This window comes from Callorhinus ursinus, unplaced genomic scaffold (assembly GCF_003265705.2).
Source record: "Callorhinus ursinus isolate GAN/ISIS: 27379988/994484 unplaced genomic scaffold, GSC_fseal_2.0 scaffold39, whole genome shotgun sequence".
In the NCBI taxonomy this organism is placed as follows: Eukaryota; Metazoa; Chordata; class Mammalia; order Carnivora; family Otariidae; genus Callorhinus; species Callorhinus ursinus.
In genome coordinates, this window is record NW_027397101.1 from 15,818,953 (window position 1) to 15,839,735 (window position 20,783).

The window sequence follows — 20,783 nt, forward strand, 5'->3', positions numbered from 1 at the left end:
GGTCGTGAGACGGAGCCCCATGTCAAGCTCCGTGCTGAGTTTGGAGACTGCTTAAGATTCTCTCTTGCTCCCTCTCTCTTTCTCCCTCCCCCACTCACTCTGTCTTCCACTCTCTCTCTCCAAAAAGAAAGAATAAATTTCTCGTGTGATTTGCCCCCCTGTCTCCTACTGCTGTAATAAACAGTATATGGCATAAATACCAGAATGGTCAATAGTTTGAGAAATGACACAGCATTTTCAAACCAAAAGCCTGACTTCTACCAACAAACTCTTACATCAGTCAGCTACTGGGGGATTTCACTAATTTTCAGAGATATTCATGTACCAACAGCTTATGAATGACATTTCTAAATGTGTTATTAAAGTAGATTCCTTTGGGGAAGGCTGGACATTTAGGCACATGAGGCTTGCAGATCTAGCCCAGGCAGAACAGGTCCTCCCTAAAGAGGAAAACATGGCAATGGCACCCAAAGGTAAGGCAGAGCTGGAAAGGTAAATGCACGTTTCTGACTCTGAAATGGTGCCTGAATCAACAGGAAAGAAAGAAATCTGTTTTATTCGGAAGCGCATTCTGCAGTGAATGGACACATCGCTAGTTCTGGTTAGTCCTAACCTCACCAAATTTCCTTTTTATTTGGCTCATAATGAACAGTGAAGACTAAATACCATTCTTTAAGTATTTTCAGAATTAGAAAAATATCTAAGTGATGTAAGGGTCTAACTGAAAACCAGTTTCACCTGGCATTACCTTTGCTTCCGCTGGCATTCACAGGAGACGGAACTGTGTCCTTTGTGACGTCCTCCCTTGACGTGAGCTCAGCCTCCTGCTTTGCTCCTCTTCTCATTAGTGTCAGGTGCACAGTTGGTCCTGTGTGTCGCAACACCTCTACTGCTTGTTGATTGGTAAAACCCTGAAGGTTTGTGCCATCTACCTGTGATCAGAGCAAGACGTGTTAAAAAATAAAGGAGTATTTGTACTACCAATTCACCAAAAGCATGTTTACTGCTTGTTAGTGGGAAATGAAGAGGAGTGAGTACTCCCCTAATTGGAGAATGAACTAAAACCTGTTTGGGGACCAGTAATAACTTAGATGCACTAGAATTAGAATTACCCAGGTGAGTTTTATTTATTACAGATGATGATGGTGTCTCACTTCTAGATATTATGAACCAATAGTTCTGGGGTGGGAATATTCTTTTATATTCCTCAGGTGATCCTGATACACAGTCAAGTCTGGAAGCCAGTACTATGCAGGATATAAAAGTGTAGAAGACAGTGACAAAGGCGGTCTCTGAGAGTGCTGATGTATTACATAACATACTTATCCTGGCTTTAAAAAAAGAAAGATGACAAAACTACCTTCCTCTTTATTTCTTTGCCTCTTCAGAAAATACACGTGACTTGCCCTTTTCCTAGTTCACAAAGGATAAAATATTTGAAGATGCCCCTGTGATCTTTCCAAACTACAGATATGATCATATTGTCCCAAGACTGCCTTCCACAGGACACTCCTTAAGCCAACTTTCCATACCGTGAGCACAGCTTAGAAAGACCTGTGTCAACCGTCCCCAGCTCCACCACCAATGTCTTCTGGCATGGTGCTGCCTATCCCTGCGCCCCCCAGCCCCCGAGGGCTCATCTCCACTCCCACCCTGCAACGTTCCCCTCAGCCAGGAGGGCTCCGTGGGTTTTGCTCCCCCCAGTCTAGACTCTCTGGACTCCCTCCAACCCATGCTCTTTCTCATCCATCCACCCAGAAAACACCTGTGCTTGCTTTAGATCTCAGTGTAGTACTTTCATAACTGAACTATCCTAAGGTCTCTGACTATAGTCAAAGCCCCCTTTACCATTTCTCCTTCTCAGCATTTATCATAATTTTAATATTATATTTTCTGTCATTATTAGTTTTGTGACTGCATGCTCCAAGAGGACAGGTTCTGATGTCACCAAAAATACTGTCGTCTGTACAACAGATATTCACCCCAAATGGGAATACAGAGCCTTCAATCCATATGTCAAGGATTTATTTGTAAAGCAAATTACCTTTTGGAAGGAATAAATGCAGATCATAGCACGTTATTTTAAATTTAAACCTCAAAGACAAAAATTAATATAAGATAAATGAACATGTTATTTACTATCAGATAGTAAAGGAAATAAGAAAAAACTCATAAAAATCTCAACTTTAAGGTTCCATAAACACTCTTAAAATTCACAGTACAGTTTTTATCTCCAACAGATTTTTATTGTTCAACTCTTTAAAAATCCAATTTAATTTTATTATGTTATGTTATCACCATACATTACATCATTAGTTTTTGATGTAGTGTTCCATGATTCATTGTTTGCATATAACACCCAGTGCTCCATGCAGAACGTGCCCTCTTTAATACCCATCACCAGGCTAATCCATCCCCCAACCCCCTCCCCTCTAGAACCCTCAGTTTGTTTCTCAGACACCATAGTCTCTCATGGTTCCTCTCCCCCTCTGATTGCCCCCCTTCATTTCTCCCTTCCTACTATCTTTTTTTTTTTTTTAACATATAATGTATTATTTGTTTCACAGGTACAGGTCTGTGATTCAACAGTCTTACACAATTCACAGCGCTCACCATAGCACATACCCTCCCCAATGTCCATCACCCAGCCACCCCATCCCTCCCACCCCCCACCACTCCAGCAACACTCAGTTTGTTTCCTGAGATTAAGAATTCCTCATATCAGTGAGATCATATGATACGTGTCTTTCTCTGATTGACTTATTTTGCTCAGCATAAAACCCTCCAGTTCCATCCACGTCATTGCAAATGGCAAGATTTCATTCCTTTTGATGGCTGCATAATATTCTACTGTATATCTATACCACATCTTCTTTATCCATTCATCTGTCAACGGACATCTTGGCTCTTTCCATAGTTTGGCTATTGTGGACATTGCTGCTATAAACATCGGGGTGCACGTACCCCTTCGGTTCACTACATTTGTATCTTTGGGGTAAATACCCAGTAGTGCAATTGCTGGATTGAATGGTAGCTCTGTTTTCAACTTTTTGAGGGACCTCCATACTGTTTCTTGAGTGGCTGCACCAGCTTGCATTCCCACCAACAGTGTAGGAGGGTTCCCCTTTCTCTGCAACCCCGCCAACATCTGTCGTTTCCTGACTTGTTAATTTTAGCCATTCTGACTGGTGTGAGGTGGTATCTCATTGGGGTTTTGATTTGGAAAAATCCAATTTAATTTTAAAAACTCAAATGCATATGATTTTGTCAACTTAATACCAATAAAGTTCAAATACATTTTTAAAAACTGCATTCTTCATTTTCAAAATTTGATGGCCTGAATTTAAAAACATATTCCTTACCCAAATGTCAGAGATGGTACCAGCACAGAAGAAACTGGTATAAGGGAATAACCATGAACTTTTAAAACTGGATTTCAATTCAAATTTCTCAGTATCTTCATCTGTAATATGGGAATAATGGTACCTATTTTCCCAAAATTACAGTGCCCAGCACTTTATACTGGGAAGAAACTCAGAAGCTGGTATTATTAACAGACTGAAGAAGTGATTAATAAACATGAAAGTTTCAAGACTTCTTGAGAGAAGTTTCTGTTCAAATATCATTACATTTGTTATACGTATGAGGTAAGGTCACCAAAGCCCAAATCGGGGCCCCAGGCAGCTCTGGTCTGCTATGATCACAGAGAGTGTTAAGACGTGGCTTCAGACCCAGTGGTACCATAGACAAGAGTGCTCTGGAACTAGATACAATGGCAAGAGGCTGCCTGTGTGCTCTCAAGGAAAGCTCCACTAACCTCATAATGCTCAGTGCAGACACCACAATTAGCAGGAACAATAACGGAGGAGAGAATGACTAATTGAAACAAGTGGAAACCCCCAGCTCCCGAGTACGATCAATCTATCCAGCCAAGCCCTCCCTCCACCACAGCTTACAGATATTACAAGAGAACTTGAGCCTATTAACAAAGTCAGAATATCAAAGGCAACATGACACTTTTCCTTACTTACAAGCCTATTTAATAATTTTTTAAAGATTTTATGTATTTATTTGAGAGAGAGAGGGAGAGAGAGCATGCACGTGGGTGAGCAGGGGGAAGGGCGAGGGGAGAGGGAGATAATCTCAAGCAGATTCTGCAATGAGCGAGGAGAGGGGGCGAGGGACTGGATCTCACGACCCTGAGATCATGACCTGAGCTGAAATCAAGAGTCAGGCGTTTAACCAACTGAGCCACCCAGGCTCCCAATATTTCTTTTTAATCAATCATAATTCCATTCTGCTTTTAGCAAGGATTTCTATACATCAATCTAAGAAGAATGAATATATGATTTAATCTGATGACCACTTTGGTCAACTTTTTAAAATACAATAGAATCCCTTGATCAAATAATTCTTACATGGGATACCAATATACAAAGGGAATAAAATGGAATCATTCGCTCTATTCTCTCCCCTGTAATGTCTACAGTGAAACCCTAGGGGTCAACAGAGCACAATTTGTAAAATGGGAATCTTATAACAAAGTAAGTTTCATGTTATAAAACAATACCTCCTCAAAATAGCAAGAAATAGTTTCTCAATCTTCTCACTGCCTGGACAACTACAAAATAAAAACAGAGTATAGCTCCAAACAGTTGCTGCCAAAACAAAACCAGAAAAAACAAAGACTGCAGTTGTGAAAATGCAACCAGTATAAAGAACTTTACCACAAGTATCTCAGAAGTCCACAAGATGGTGACATTTCACAAACCCTTAATGCATGGCCAAAAGCATTGCATGATGTTTCCTTAGAGTCTGAGAGGCCCCTAACTTTGAAGTAAGAGAATATTGCTAAAAGTTAAAACTCAGAACACTGATGACAGTGAAGACAAGTGACTTTATTGAAAACAAGAAAACCCTTCAGAAGAAGGGGGCTTCTCCTTTCGAGTCAACAATTCCCTTTATTACTGATCTTACCTAAGCAAAACCCTATGTGAGGTTCCACCTAATGAAAATAATGACAAGTTTGTTCTTTTTTTTTTTAACATATAATGTATCATTTGTTTCAGAGGTACAGGTCTGTGATTCAACAGTCTCACTCAAAAAAAAAAAAAGAAGAAGAAGAAGAAGATAGCAGGAAGGGAAAAATGAAGGGGGGTAATCGGAGGGGGAGACGAACCATGAGAGATGATGGACTCTGAGAAACAAACTGAGGGTTCTAGAGGGGAGGGGGGGGGGAGGGATGGGTTAGCCTGGTGATGGGTATTAAAGAGGGCACGTTCTGCATGGAGCACTGGGTGTTATACGCAAACAATGAATCATGGAACACTACATCAAAAACTAATGATGTAATGTATGGTGATGAACATAACATAATAAAAGGAAAAGAAAGAAAATAATGACAAGTTTGGAGGGAAGCTATTGTGCTTTTATTTATTTTTTAAGATTTTATTTATTTATTTGACAGAGAGAGACACAGCAAGACAGGGAACACAAGCAGGGGGAGTGGGAGAGGGAGAAGCAGGCTTCCCACCGAGCAGGGAGCCCGACACGGGGCTTGATCCCAGGACCCCGGGATCATGACCTGAGCCGAAGGCAACCACTTAATGACTGAGCCACCCAGGCACCCCCGCTATTGTGCTTTTAAATGTGCAATTATTTCAGGCCTTCAATAAGGATCTGCTTCGTAATTAAACTGTACTTACGCGCCAAGTGTTATACCAAGTATTTTAATTAATTACTCATTTGGTCTGCCAAAAAATATACAAGGGAAGTTTCCTTTTCCCAATTTTGTAAGTGAAAGAAGCTTACTAAGCAGTTATCAGAGGATCCAACAATTCTATTCCTAAGTATATACCCAAGATAAATGAAAACATACATCCACACAAAAACTTGTACATGAATGTTCATGGCAACATTATCCATAACAGCCAAAAAAATGGAAACAACCCAAATGTCCATCAGCTGATGAATGGGTAAATAAAATGTGGTATATCCATACAATGAAATATCATTCAGCTATAAAAAGAAATGAAGAATTGATACATGCTATAACATGGATGAACCCTAAAAACATGCTAGGCGAAATAAACCAGTCACAAAGGACCACATATTGTATAATTCCATTTGCATGAAATATACAGAGTAGGCAAATCTATACAGACAGAGAAAAGATTGTGGTTCTCTAGTGCTGGGAGGATGGTAGAATTAGGGATAGACTGCTACTGGGTATGGGGTTTCCCCTTAAGATAATGAAAAGTTTCTATAATTGACTGTGATAATGGATGCACAATTGTGAATATACTAAAAGCTACTGAATTATACCCTTTAAATGGGTGAATTGTAGGCTATGTGAATTATATCTCAATAAAGCTGATTTTTTAAAAAAGTTTTTTAATGGATTAAAATATATATCTTAGGGAAAAAAAGTACACTAGCTATGTTTTTAATTTTTAATTCAGTATTGGATATGGATTTAGAGTCTGTATCTATGTACTCTCTCTCCACTCTTTTTCTCCAAAATTAAAAAACAAATAGTTAATTTTCCTTGTATGACAAATGAAAATACAGTGGTTAAAACTCATTCCCAGGTTATAGCCAACTTAAGTGGCAAGCACAACTTGATCTTCACAGGTTTCAAGAGGTGAACAGGTGTACTTAGTTTTACAGAACTAAGCCCAAGAAGACTCAGAAAGTTGTAATGTAGAAGCAAAGGCAGAAATAAGGGCATCTCTTTTTTTTTAAATTGTGGTAGAAAACACGTAACAAAAAGATTAGCATTTTAACCATTTTTACCTATAACGTTCAGTAGTGCTAAGTTTATTCAGTGTCATACAATAGAACTCTAGAACGTTTTTACCTTGCAAAACTGAAACTCTGTAACAATTAAACAACAGCTCCCTGTGTTCCCCTCCACTCAGACTCTTGCAACAACCATTGTTTTTATTTCTATGAGTCTGTCTACTCTAAGTACCTCATGCGAATGGAAACATACAGTACTTGTCTTTTTGTGACTCATTTATTTCACTTAGAATAATGTCCTTAAGGTTCAACCATGTTGCAGGATGTGACAGAACTTCCTTCTTTATAAGACTAAATAACATTCCATTTCATATATATATACTTATACTTGAGTTGCAATCTAAAGGTAAAGACCATATATCATAAACTTTAGTGTATATAGGTATAATCTTTATATATATTTATAATATATATAATCTTTAGTGTGTGTGTATATATATATATATATATCTCACATCACATCACAATTTGTTTATCCATTCATCCATGGATGGACATTTGGGTTACTTCCTCATCTCAGCTATTATGAATAAAGCCACTATGAACATGGAATCTTATGTTAACATTCTACACTCTTATCATAATAAGATCCCAAGGAAACAACAGAGACTTAATTAAACATAAACAAATACGTATTAAGATAAATCGGTATTCTCCAAAATGTCTTTCAAAGAATGTTAATATATGTTTGAGGAAAGAAAGAGCCCATGATTACCAAAGTTTAGGAAAACCCAAAGTAAAACAGCTGACTTTTCTCTACTGCATAACTTCTCAGAGTCTTAGATTTTTCAGTGTGCATTATGAACCCCTAAGAGACCTTATAAGTTTTTCCTAAACTTCTCTGACCAGGAAGCCCCTGGTGTAGGGTCTCTCAGACGTGTGTTTTAAGGAGTAGTTACGGTGGCCCAATTTGCACAGAACACTGAAGTGAAGTTGTATTCTTCTGTACACTGCCCTGAATACCAATATGCTCAAAACATACTGAGGTTACTACAATAACAATGATGGGCTTGATCTGATAAAGAGGGAGTTAAGATCTATTTCTTTTATTCCTGTATATTCTTATAGCTAAAAAGAGCCCTGGACATGGAGCCAACAACAACAGTGTCATTCCGCTGATATTAAAAAAAAATGCACACATCCCAAAATTCAGATTCAAGTACACTAAAGATTATGATATCTGGTCTTTACCTTTAGATTGTCTGCAACTAAAGTGTAAGTATATTAATGTAACAAATTCGTTATAACCAGAAATCAGATATATCAGAAATTATTCTATTATTTAGAACTGAGATCAGTGAAGCTTCTATCCAATGTTCTACAAAATAACAAAACGGGTAATTGTTAATGACAGCTTCAAATCACCAAAAAGCTTAAATTAGTATGGAGCTAACTGCAGTTCTCAAAACTGAGTAAACTAGGAGAATGCATTTCTCAACCATGAAAATTAACAAATCCCTTATTAAATGTGTTACTTACTGCTATAATTTGGTCTCCAATTTGGATTCTTCCATCATGTTCAACAGCACTGCTCTTTGTAATGCTCTTTACAAAGATTCCTGAAGGTTCTAAGATTAGAAACAGGGTTTTTGCAAAGCACACTCAAAAACTATCCATCCTTCATTCTCCAAATATAAAGTCCTAATTTTGAATAAATATAAATCAACAAGCCACAGGAACAAAACCAACAGAAACTTAGTCTAGAGAATAAGACAATGATTTTGTCTATCAAGCACAGTATCAGAGTTTCTGACACTGAATTATTCCTAAGGAAGTTTTTGATCAGTTCATTCAAGAATCTGAAAATACATAATATTGATTCAATATTTCTTTTTTTTTTAAGATTTTTTATTTATTTATTTGACAGAGAAAGAGAGACAGCAATAGAGGGAACACAAGCAGGGGGAGCGGAAGAGGGAGAAGCAGGCTTCCCGTGGAGCAGGGAGCCCGATGCGGGGCTAGATCCCAGGACCCTGGGATCATGACCTGAGCCAAAGACAGACGCTTAATGACTGAGGCACCCAGGTGCCCCATATTGATTCAATATTTCACAAGACAAAGATATTAGAGGCAATTCCCAAGTAAAAAAAAAAAAAAAGTGTTTAAAACTACCTAATTTTTGGGCGCCTGGGTGGCTCAGTTGGTTAAGCGACTGCCTTCGGCTCAGGTCATGATCCTGGAGTCCCGGAATCGAGTCCCACATCGGGCTCCCTGCTCAGCAGGGAGTTTGCTTCTCCCTCTGACCCTCTTCCCTCTCGTGCTTTCTATCTCTCATTCTCTCTCTCTCAAATAAATAAATAAAATCTTTAAAAAAAATAAAAAAATAAAAAAATAAAATAAAACTACCTAATTTTTTATCTCCAATGTAACCAGCAATGGTAATTCCTAATCCTTGGACATTTTTAGTGAGTTCTACATCAAATGTCTCACTTTCTTCACTTTTCTGAGTAGAAGCATCAACCTAAAATAAAATCAATAAATAAATATGCAGAACAATAAACATGTAAACAAACAAGATAAACTCAAAAGGCAACAAGCTATATTTAGGAATAATATAATATCATTAGGTGGCAAAGAAACTACAGAAGAGACTACTCCTTCAATCTTGACAACATGAACTGAGCATTACATTGTTACTCAAAAGTAATGCCTGCAGTAAGGCTGAATACCCACTTATCAGAGAAATGCGTTATGATTTGTATATACAAAATTTTAAAAATCAAATAGTCTCCTATTAACAAATCTATTTGCAGGGATGGCTTATCTTCATTTCTACAATTGAAAGAACTCATGTTTTGAATTCAGGTCAACACGTTCAAATCTGAATTTTTCTCATCATTGCTTTGCTCAACTCTCTATCAGGAGTAAGAATAACAAGTCCAGCTAACATTTATTGAGTAGTTTCTATGTAACAGACACTTGAGATGTCTTAATTTACTCCTTAGAACAAGCCTATGAGGGAGGTACAATTCCTATCAGTTTTTCTGAGGAACATAAACCTTTCCAAGGACAAACAGTAAGCAGTCTATTAGAGGCAGGATTCACATACAGGTAAGTTGGTTGCAAAACCCCTGCTCTTAAAATGCTCTGCAGTGTGTAAGATCCCTAGTAGTATATAGGAGCCATAGTGTCTACTCAGGACACTGTCCACTAACTTGCTGCTACTACTACCTTAAGTGGATAGTTGATTTGAACACCATGGATAGGATTTAATCTATCTTCCAGACATTTTATTAATACACTGATGATGATTTTGAAAACCTGTGAAATGCAACAAGGAGCTATTTAAAATTGTTACTGTATTTGTTTTGTAAATTCAGACTTTAACTTAAAAAGTTCTTTATAAGGCAAGCATGCCTTTCTGCATTGATCTTCATCCCTGAAAAGACAGCTGAAAGCAGGCTCCTCTAACATGTAAAACTATTATTAATTATACATTGGGCTGAAGGGCAAGGCTCTCCGAATTCAGCATTAGTGGACTAGCGCAGTAAGTCATCAGCAAGCTTCTGGCATTATGTACTTGTATGGTACCAGCAGATTCCCCAGAGAACCCTACAAAGATCACAACAGAATGAAGGTTCGAATGGACATACAGGTTGGGGCTAGCTGGTAATATTTTCTTACTTTCTTTAAGCAAACTCTGACTATATCTCACTGATAGTCCATCTAAATGAGATATAATTTTATAGTAAAGTTTGATTTATTTTTTTCATTGCACATAATTATCTGTGCAAACTTAGCAAAAGTTTAAAGTTTAGATAATTACAAGAAAATGACAGGATGAAATCTGCTTCAATTGAAACAAATGTGTTTTCTATTTTTAATAAGACTTATGCGAGTGCTATTTTAGAGGGTGGCAATTTGACTATCGAATGGTTTTAAAAGGGGCACAAGCTTCAGAAATGATGATATGCACAGAATAGATATTTTTCTAAGCTTTCAATTACATCAAGTGGTTTTCGGTATTGCATTCATTTATATATTGCTGAATAAAATGTTTTGTTTACCACAAAAGAATGTGATTTAAATACTTTCATACACAAGCTTTCTTTACTTCTTTTTCTATGCAAAAATAGCAACTAACTCAATCCTAAAAACAACACAATCATGGAAATTTCAAGTGTTCTAATAAAGTTTTAAAGGGTTTGTGGAGGAGGTGAGGCTATTAAAAAAGAATCCGTAGCAACTAATTAGAAAACACTTTAACAGAAAAATATCATAGATGTTTTTAGATCTATGAAAAAGGAATGCAGGACTTGCATTTGCTATAAAGCTTATCTAGAAATTGGATGTGATTCTGTTTTTAAATATTTAAGAGATTTTTGGATAAAATTATTTCATTGATACTCCCACCCCTCTTCTTCCCCTCAAAAAAGACACTGAAAGGAAAGGTATTGAAAGAGAATGATGGAACTCACAGCCTGCCTAACAGAGAGCCTTCTAGATAGGAGAAAAATAAAATTAAACATTTTAGTTATCAGTAGCAAATAATTCTTTAAAATTTTATCATCTTTCAAAAGATTATCCTCATAAGTGTGCTGCTTAGAGAAAGATGTAAAAGAGTAACCTAGAATTTTTTAAAGAAACCTATTTTTCATCTGTTACACGATTCCTAATTGATAAGATATTACTAGTGCTGAAACATGTCTACACTTGAATTTTCATTCGTTAGCACGAACATATGAATGAATATCATTAAGTCTAGTTTCTAAACAGCACTATCATCTAAATGCTATTGTCCATGAGGTTCCTAGTAACTGTTTCTACCTACTTACCCGCACTTCTGGTGTACGAGATGGGGATGAGGAAAGCGTGGCGCCCAAAGAAGAGGGTGCTGCTGGTTCTTCTACGGCACCTCTTGCGATCATCAATTTAACTCTGTTTCCACATTGCCTGAGCACTTGTGCTACTTGCTCACTGCTCATTCCTGCTAGATCCGTGTCACCGATCTTTAGAATGTGATCTCCACTACACAATCGCCCATGCTGAATAAAGAGACCAGTTAATCAGGCTACTAATATGTTAAGTTCATCAGAGAAATCCTAAATGAGGGAAAGAGAACAATTTAAAAACAGTAATGTGAATTACCAGTCACAGAACATTAAACATGTGGTTGTTATTTTAACTGTCTTTTGATGCATCTTAACATTATTCAATGTGATATAAGTAACTGAAATTCACAAATACTCCTTAAATCAACAGTTGATAAGAGCTTTTCAATTTAATTTCTACCCACTATATACAGGAAAATAATAAGCCTTTTGTAAGTTTTTTGAGAAACAGACAAAAAAAAATGCCACTAAGTAAAGATGAAGCATATGCAAATACATATTACTCAAAAAATATAGAAAGACCACAAAAAAGCAGTGAATTAATACATTTCTGTCTTATACTTTCAATTAAAAATATCCCTAAAAGAATAATTTTCAGATGAAATAGATGAAAATTTAGATGGATGAGTCTTATTATCCTCCATATAAGCAGTGTTCACTAGAAATTTCTGAAGGGACAGAAATGTTCTGCATCATCCAATATGGCAGCTACTAGTGACATGCAGTTACAGAGCACCTGAAATGTGTTCAATCCAACTAAGGAACTGAATTTGTCATTTTATTTAATTTTTTAAAATTTTCTTTATTTATTTTAGAGAGAGAGAGCTTGAGCAGGGGTAGGGTGGGGGTGGGACGGAGGGACGGAGAGAGAGAATCTTAAGTAGACTCTGTGCTAAGCGTGGAGCCCGACTCAGAGCTTGATCTCATGACCCAAGAGATCTGACCTGAGCTGAAACCAAGAGTCGGACACTTAACTGACTGCACCACCCAGGCACCCCAGGCATTCATTTTATTTAAATTTGATTAATTTAAATTTGAATTTTAGAAGTAGCAAGTAGCTACAAGTAGCTATAGTGTTAGACAGTGCAAGCTTGTACTGAAGATAAGGCTTAATTTATTGCAAACCAGTCAACTAGGGGAATTTCATAAAATACTGTTAAAGGCTGGTTATTATTTAAAAGGAAGAAAATATGCATATTATTGTGCTACTGTCAATACCTCTACTGATAAAGCTGCCATTAAACAGGCTTTCACTTATGAATATGAGAAATACTTGATGAACTTTCTAGTTTAAGTTCAAACACACATGCAAAAACAGACAACTTTATAAACAAAATGTTATAACCAAAGCAAAAGTTACTTAACGCTAGAACTTTTCAAATTAAAATATAAATCATAACCAGTAACTTTACAACAATTTTCCTCACATATATTCCAACAGTGTCACAGAGCATAAATGGCAACGCTTTAACGAACTACTCCCGAGTAATAAAAATAGGCTGTGCTTCATTTACAAAGATGACACCATCACTAAAGGGACAAGTCGAATCTTGTTTTTTCTCTCAATAATAAAGTATTCTTCTTTCCATAACACCTTGTGACTATAAAACGGCTGACTAGGTTTATAAATACGATTTATGATCATAAAATAAAGGACAGCTATCTCTACAATGATCAAAACCATAACCTGGGCTTTAGTCTGGCTCTACAAGAGTCTCAAGATCATTGCCTAAAACTGTAACTTAAGGGGTGTCTGGATGGCTCCGGTGGTTAAGCATCTGACTCTTGATTTTGGCTTAGGTCATGATCTCAGGGTCCTAGGATCAAGCCCCACATCGAGCTCTGTGCCCAGCAGGGAGTCTGCTTGAGATTCTCCCTCTCCCTCTACCCCGTTGCACTCTCTCTCTAAAATAAACAAATCTTTAAAAAAATAAATAAATAGAGCTGTAACTTAAGATCAATGTCCCTCTTCAAAGATCTTTCTCCCAGGGCTAAGAAAACACTTTAGGAAAAGCCCAGCAAAGCAGAAGTTCTAACTCAGCTTCTTTGACATTATGTAAGGCCAAAGTTTCTTCTTTCTAACAGAAAATATAAAAGATGAAGGCATATAATTTGATAAAACAGCATAAAACACCTGTTGGAGTAGCTTACCTGGTCAGCTACTCCTCCAGGCAGAATGGTTTTTACGATCACTCCAGTTGCTTTTCCTCCGACGATGCCAAATCCCAGTCCAGATCCATCGTTCACCAGTTCAATAGTCTCCACATGCTGCCAGTGAACCTGAAAACAAAACTCCTATATGAATTTGAAAAAATTTGGTGGAAAAACTAAAATTTTATTAGAGTTGAGATTTTTGTGAATATTATTTTGTGACTGGTATCAAGTATTGGAGTTCAGATATAATAATAAGCCTTAAGAATGTCCCTTTGATTTAGTATAATTCCCTTTCAACAGATTGTTACTGCTATTGATATAATCATTCTTGAAATTATCAAATACATCTTTATAGTGACCGCATTTAACCAGTTGAAGATAAGCACTGATTTGCAAGATCCTTTGTAGAACTTCTAAAAAAAGAAAAAGATCAAGGAGAAATCATCACCTGTTAAGATTATCTTCTATAAAATCTTGCCTCACAGGATTTCTAATTAGAGGACTCCTTGAAGTCACTGACAGCTAACTCAAACAGTATAATTCTGTAATTTATAAAGCAAAATCAAGACTATTATCTGTCTAAAGATAGAGTCAGGTTTGTTGAAAAACAATTTTTTTTTTTTTTTTGAGGAACGTGGTCAACTAGAAGAATACACAAAGAAAGGTAAAAGTTGATGTAGAAGGCAATAACTTAATAGTAATTAATTAATATTCCAAGCTAGGGATAGGTAAAAGAATAAAATGGGAAAAACTCAAGAAATACAAGGACCTACAGGAAATGGAAATCTGTAGACAACCAAAAAGGACTACAAAAATAGTATCTGTCCCTTTTACAAATCTTATGTACTTACCGGGTTAGAGTGAGCTGAAATTGTGCTGGCTGCAGATGGAGAACGGGAAACTATGGGGCTGATGAGCTGAGGCAATGAGCCTCTGGCAATAACTAGCTGGACATTATCTTTGGCTTTCTGCAGGATGCTGATAGCCTGCTGATGTGTAATTGTCTGATCAAGTGCCTGTCCATTGATAGCAAGGATCTGATCGGTTTCCTTCAATCTTCCATCTCTATCAGGAATGAAAAAAGGGGTAAAAGACATCTGACAGCTCTCAAGGAAACGACAGCTTCTTTGCATATATTTTCAGGTTATTTTTAAGCCAGTTTTCTAACGTCCACGCTTTTTAAGCTTTTCCCTGCAATTTTATTTTTGAAAATGTTAAGTTTGGGCTCCAGTTATCTACCCCTAATCAATCCCTCCCATTTAAAAGCCACCTTCTTTACAGCTACTCACTCAACCTATATGTTTTGTCTTAGATGTTCCTATTTACTACAAGTAAAAGCAAAGGTGTATACATTTAGTTGTTGTGAGTATATTAACAAAATATAGCTCAAGTTATCATGGGTCATTTGTATACTTTTCTATACTGCAACTTTTAAATCCGGTCAAAATGAGACCATTTAATAATAATGAGAATAATGTCCTACTCAAATTCTCCTTTCCTTCCTAAAAAGTGCTTATGACCACATTTAAAAGACATTCTCCCTCCTAAGGACTTGCTTTTTATCACAGTAATGTTAAAGATTTCTAAAAACTGATTAATAACAGATTATATTAAGTTTCTGTTCTTATCCATTTTCCTTCTCTAAATTCTCCCAAGGTCATCAACACCTTCTGAATACAGTATCAGAAACGGAGAAGACGTCGTAAGAGTCGTACCTGTGGGCCACACTGCCCTCTTGGATCTCCTGCACGAATATTCCCAGTTCTCCCCGGTTTTCACTCCTGAGTCCCACAACACTAAACCCAAGACCTCCACATGGAGGTTTGAGGAGCTCAAAAACTTCTATGTGGCGACCCTGTTCAGGAAACAAAGCAAGAAATCACTCTTAATTAAAAGTTAATCACTCCATTCACAGTTACCTTATTAGTGGCATTACTGAGTTTAAAAAAAATAATTTAAAAGAATTTTCTCAGATAACCTTTATCACGCATCACCTAGAGTGACGTATTTTATTATTGATCCTGAAGAATAAAAAAAAATGAAATGAAACAGAAAAATTTCTGAACCATCCAAACTCACACAAAATCCACTTCTTTTCCATTTCAATTTTTTCGGATGTTATAAATGTCCTCATAAATATATTTAACCATATATATTATATATTTTATAATGTAATATAAACATATACATATTCTTCCAATTATTCAGGACTTGTTTACACTGTTCTATCATAACTAACAAGAAGAAATGTTCTTACCTGGGCCATATTCTTGATTAGTTGATCAAATTCATCACAAGTAGGTTTCCCATTGATGTGTGGAGTACCAGATCCTGTAAATGCTTCCAGATTCCCATTATTTGAGGATGATAAGAACAATTCATTTTGCAGAATAGGAATTACAGCTGGACTGAGATGTGGAATGTGAGCATATTCGACATTTGAAATTGCCAATGTTGTAGTGTTTACCTAAGAGCAATATGAAGATTATTAACAATTTTGACATTCCATAAACAATTTCATAGAAAACATCCTGAGTGGTAATAATGAAGTACATATGAAATTTCAAAATTCCCATACCCTTTGATTTAGCACATTAATTTCAAAGAGAAAAATGAGAATAACAAAGATATATGTATAAAGGATGCACAATACAGGATTGTTTATTAGATGGGAAAAATTTCAAAATCTACCTCCAGTGTTCAACTTTAAGGTACTCATTAAAACACCCACAAACATACACAATTCACATACACACAAAAGTGAAAAAGACTAGTTATCAACCAATGTGTACAGTACAACACAATGCACATTCAAAAAAGATGTTTATATTTGTATTAAACGTCTGGGAGAATATACACCAACCAACCAACATAACATTAGTTGTCCCTGAGAGACAGAGGGTCATTTAATCTTTTATATTCTTGAATTTTTAGAACAATATATGTAGTAAAGAATTTGGTCTTTCCTGGGGCCCCTGGGTGGCTCAGTCGTAAACATCTGCCTTCGGCTCAGGTCATGATCCCAGGGTCCTGGGATCAAGTCCTCCATCAGGCTCCCTGCTCCGTGGGAAGCCTGCTTCTCCCTCACCCACTCCCCCTGCTTGTGTTTCCTCTCTCGCTGTGTGTCCCTCTGTCAAATAAATAAATAAAATCTTAAAAGAATTTGGTTTTTCCTGAAGAGAGGTCTGACGTTTACCCCCAGCTCTTAGGAAGTAACCTCTAAACCCCTGGAGTTTCCATATATTCATGGTGGGCTCCAAGGCCACAAGATATCAGCCCCAAACTGACACTAAGTTAAATCACATAGGCAGTCAGTCATGCCTATGAAATGATACCCTAATAAAGTTTCTGAACACCAAACTCAGGTGAGCTTCCTGGATTGGCAACACACCATACATACCATTACACATCAATTCTGAAAAAGAAACACTTTGTGAGGAAAATGGAAGCTTCATATTTGAAATCCTCAGGCTTGCACTATGTGTCTCTTCCTTTGGCTGGTTTTTTACCTGCATCCTTTCTTTATAATCAACCATAAGCATGAGGAGAAAAACTTCTAGTAAGTTCTGTAGGTCCTTATACTGAATTAATGAACCTGAGGGGGGTTGGGGAACATCCAGAACTTGCAGTTCATCTCAGAAGTGAGGGTGGTCTTTTGTGGATTCTTCCCTCTAACTTCATAGTTAGACCTTAACTCTTTGCTGTTGGTGTCAAAAGTCTCCAGCGGACCTGGAAGCCTGGAGGATTGTACCCTCAAGCCTTGCCATTTGACTAACTCCGGGTACAAGGACATAAGTAACAACAATGACAAAAAAGATCATTCCATTCTGGAAAAAAACATTCTATGATTACTTGTATGTGCCTGTTATACAGAGCATCAAGTTAAAGCTAAATAATTTCCCATTTCTGTAGGGTGTCTGTACTGTAATTCTTTGCAACAATTTTTATCAGAAAGAGTACATCAATGATGATTTTGGATCACTCTCTGAACTCATCTCCTGCACTATGTCCTTCACCCAGCAGGATCCAGCTCTACTGACCCCTTCACAGTTCCTCAAACCAAACTGCTCACTCTATCAGCCACGTACATCCTTCCCCAACATCTACATGTTTATTGTTTTACTTCATTCAGGTGTGCTCAACTTTATCCCAGAGAAGCCCACCCTGACAACCCTACCCAAGACAGCACCCCACCATTATGCTCCATGAGCTTACCCTGTTCTGTTTTTCTTCTTGGCACTTGCCATGGACCCTGTCGTCATGGAGCTTCCATCCAAATCTGTGTGGACAGACTAGAATGTAGAATTCCCCAGTGGAGGAATTAGACTATTTTATCCTCTCTTATATCCTTCATTCTCTATAAGAGTGCCTTGCACAGAGTTGGCATTCAATATACATTTGCAGAATAAATGTTTATTTTTTGAGGGATCTACTCTGATTTCATTTCCCCAACAACCCCCCCACTATCATTATTTCCATTTTTCAGATGACAAAATTACACGAAGTCACACATCTAATAAGTAGATTATGACCAGGATTTTTTCATCACGGAGTTCTTATGTTTGTACTATACGCATAACAAACAATCACTTGAGGTATCATTTCTGGGAATAAAACATTAGGTAAAATTTACACTGACAGAGCAATCAAAATATTTTACAACACATCACCAACCCATGCCTAAGAGTTTGTTACCTGTCCTTAAAATTAAACAGAAGACTCAGTTAAGTTAATAAAGTTACCAATAATCCAACTTATATTGGCTTATACTATATTGGCTATCTACAATCACCGATGAAGAGAGATCACTGTGTTGAGAAGAGGGTTTTGGGAATCCTTTCAAATGGTTATTTTAAAATCTACAGCAGGCATGATCAATTATTATTTTTTCAAAAGCAAGCTCCTTATGCCAAACTTGTTTTTTTTTTTTTTTTTTTGAGCCCTGGGCCATGGCAACTTCAATAAAGTCTGCCAGCAGAAGATACACTGCTCAGGTTGAAGCAGATGGCATAATGAAATCTGTGACAGGCTGAGGATCCCACACACCAAGACCTAATGCCTATAGTATGTTTGCACAGGAGAAAAATATTTGGACTTGTACTACGGTAAGCCAGAATGAACAAATCACATTCCAAGAATAAAGATTTTATCTATATGAAGTTAACTGGTGAAACAGAAGCTCTGATTTTATGAAAGACTAGGTGTGAAGGCACTCTAGAAGTAAAGTTACAGGAACAGAAAAAATACAATACTATTAGAATCATATAAAAGTACTGAGTATCAGTGGTTTTTTTTCCAAATTTGTTAAAGTTTTAACCAATGTCAGTGACTCCTCCTGTCTCCTCCTGGCCCTTGAGGTAAATATAAGAGCAGAGGTTAAAGAGATCACATATTTAAAAACTACAATTTAATCATATCATCATACAAAAGGGTTGTTTTTAAATGTGCAGATTTACACTCAGAAAAAAGCACAAAGGCACCTTCTAACTCTGCTGTAACTGTTTAATAAAATGGCTCTTGGAACTATAATCTCCTTGCAAAACAGGAATGGTTCTTATTTGTCTTGATAGACCTGTTCATAGCAGACACAGCATAAATGTTTAATAAAAAAAGCTTGACTCCCATCTTGGTTTATAAATATAAAATAAACAGAAGAAAACACAACTATCTGGTATTTTTATATACAGATAAACAATCTGTATAATTTATGGAAGTTGCTAGTAAATGAGCAAGAGTCACCAAATAATTATCTGTTCTCTGCTTAAGTTCTGGCTGAGTATTTCAATCTAAAAAGTCCTTTTATGTTCTTAGTAAATAACATATTAACTTATGGATTTGAATTAATGCTAATACCTAAAACATAACTTAAAATGAAGGTTATGTAAATTACTCAATTAAAAAGCCAAATTCTTTGTAATAAGGCAGGATGAAACACCCTTCAGTATTTAGAAGTATAGATGAAGTCCTCTTTTAAGACACAGTCAGTGGGGGCCTGGGTGGCTCAGTCAGTTAAGTGTCTGATTTTGGTCCTGGGATCCTCCCTGGTCAGGCTCCCCACTCAGCAGGGAGTCTTCTAGCCCCTCTGCCCATTTGTGTTCTCTCTCTTTCCTTCTATTAAATAAATAAATAAATAAATAAATAAATAAATAAATAAAATCTTTAAAAAAAAAAAAAAGGATGCAGTCAGAACAGAAATTGGTTCAGTTATTTCAAAAGGCCAGATAAAGCAGAAATCATAACACAGGACAAATACATAAGTATTTTATTTTAACTTAAAGCATGAATGTATTCATTCACAAATATCCTGATGCATGAGAGCTCCCCACTCCTTTCTTGCACAAACTGCACTCATTTAATATGGCATTATTTTCAATTTCAGTCTCTTTAAGATGAAGCAACAACGTGGACTCCTGAAAAATAATTTCATTAAAGAAACCTGGATTTTCATGAGCTCTTTCTTCAGTGTTTTACAGTTTGATAACACACAACCAATTTACCAACAATTGTTTTATCAATTCTTTTATGTGGTTTTTCAAATAAGTAAGTTTCATGGAAAAAATGCCTTGCCATAAATTTTTATATTATGCAACAAAGACACGTAATTATAAAAATAATTATGACAGGCAAAACATCTCTAAAAATGACTGATAAATGCACATTTACCTGTGACAGCTGCAGAAGCACACACAAGAAAATGTCTGAAAATAAGTGTTTTGTGCTCTGAGCATCAGTCATATGCCTCGCAGGACAGTATCGTTTCACTTAGCAAGTCACTATTTGGAGGTGGGCTAAGAGAGCTGCTTCTGTAACAGCATTCCAAGAAGACAAAAAATTCTCTTTAGTTCTATATACAGTTAAGCTCACCCTGTGGGCATAGCTATATCAGAGTAACCCTTCCACTGGATCAATCAGAAACTTTATATAAAGTGCTGTGAAAAAAATCTGTAAAGGTATCAAAAAGAAACAATCACTTCTGCCACATTCTATTCATCAGAA

General features: G+C 36.6%; 1 protein-coding gene across 14 annotated transcripts in view; it reads right to left on the reverse strand.

Moving 5' to 3' along the window:
• Positions 1–20,783, reverse strand: part of MPDZ (multiple PDZ domain crumbs cell polarity complex component) — a 167,602-nt gene that overhangs the window by 98,578 nt on the left and 48,241 nt on the right. For all 14 annotated transcript variants that reach the window (XM_073880795.1, XM_073880790.1, XM_073880788.1 and 11 more), the window contains exons 4-11: positions 16,045–16,254; positions 15,503–15,642; positions 14,639–14,852; positions 13,785–13,913; positions 11,577–11,786; positions 9,148–9,262; positions 8,281–8,369; positions 749–932 (exon numbers count right to left, since the gene is read on the reverse strand). In XM_073880795.1, the coding sequence (XP_073736896.1) occupies positions 749–932; positions 8,281–8,369; positions 9,148–9,262; positions 11,577–11,786; positions 13,785–13,913; positions 14,639–14,852; positions 15,503–15,642; positions 16,045–16,254 (1,291 nt within the window). The remainder of the gene's footprint in view (positions 1–748; positions 933–8,280; positions 8,370–9,147; positions 9,263–11,576; positions 11,787–13,784; positions 13,914–14,638; positions 14,853–15,502; positions 15,643–16,044; positions 16,255–20,783) is intronic.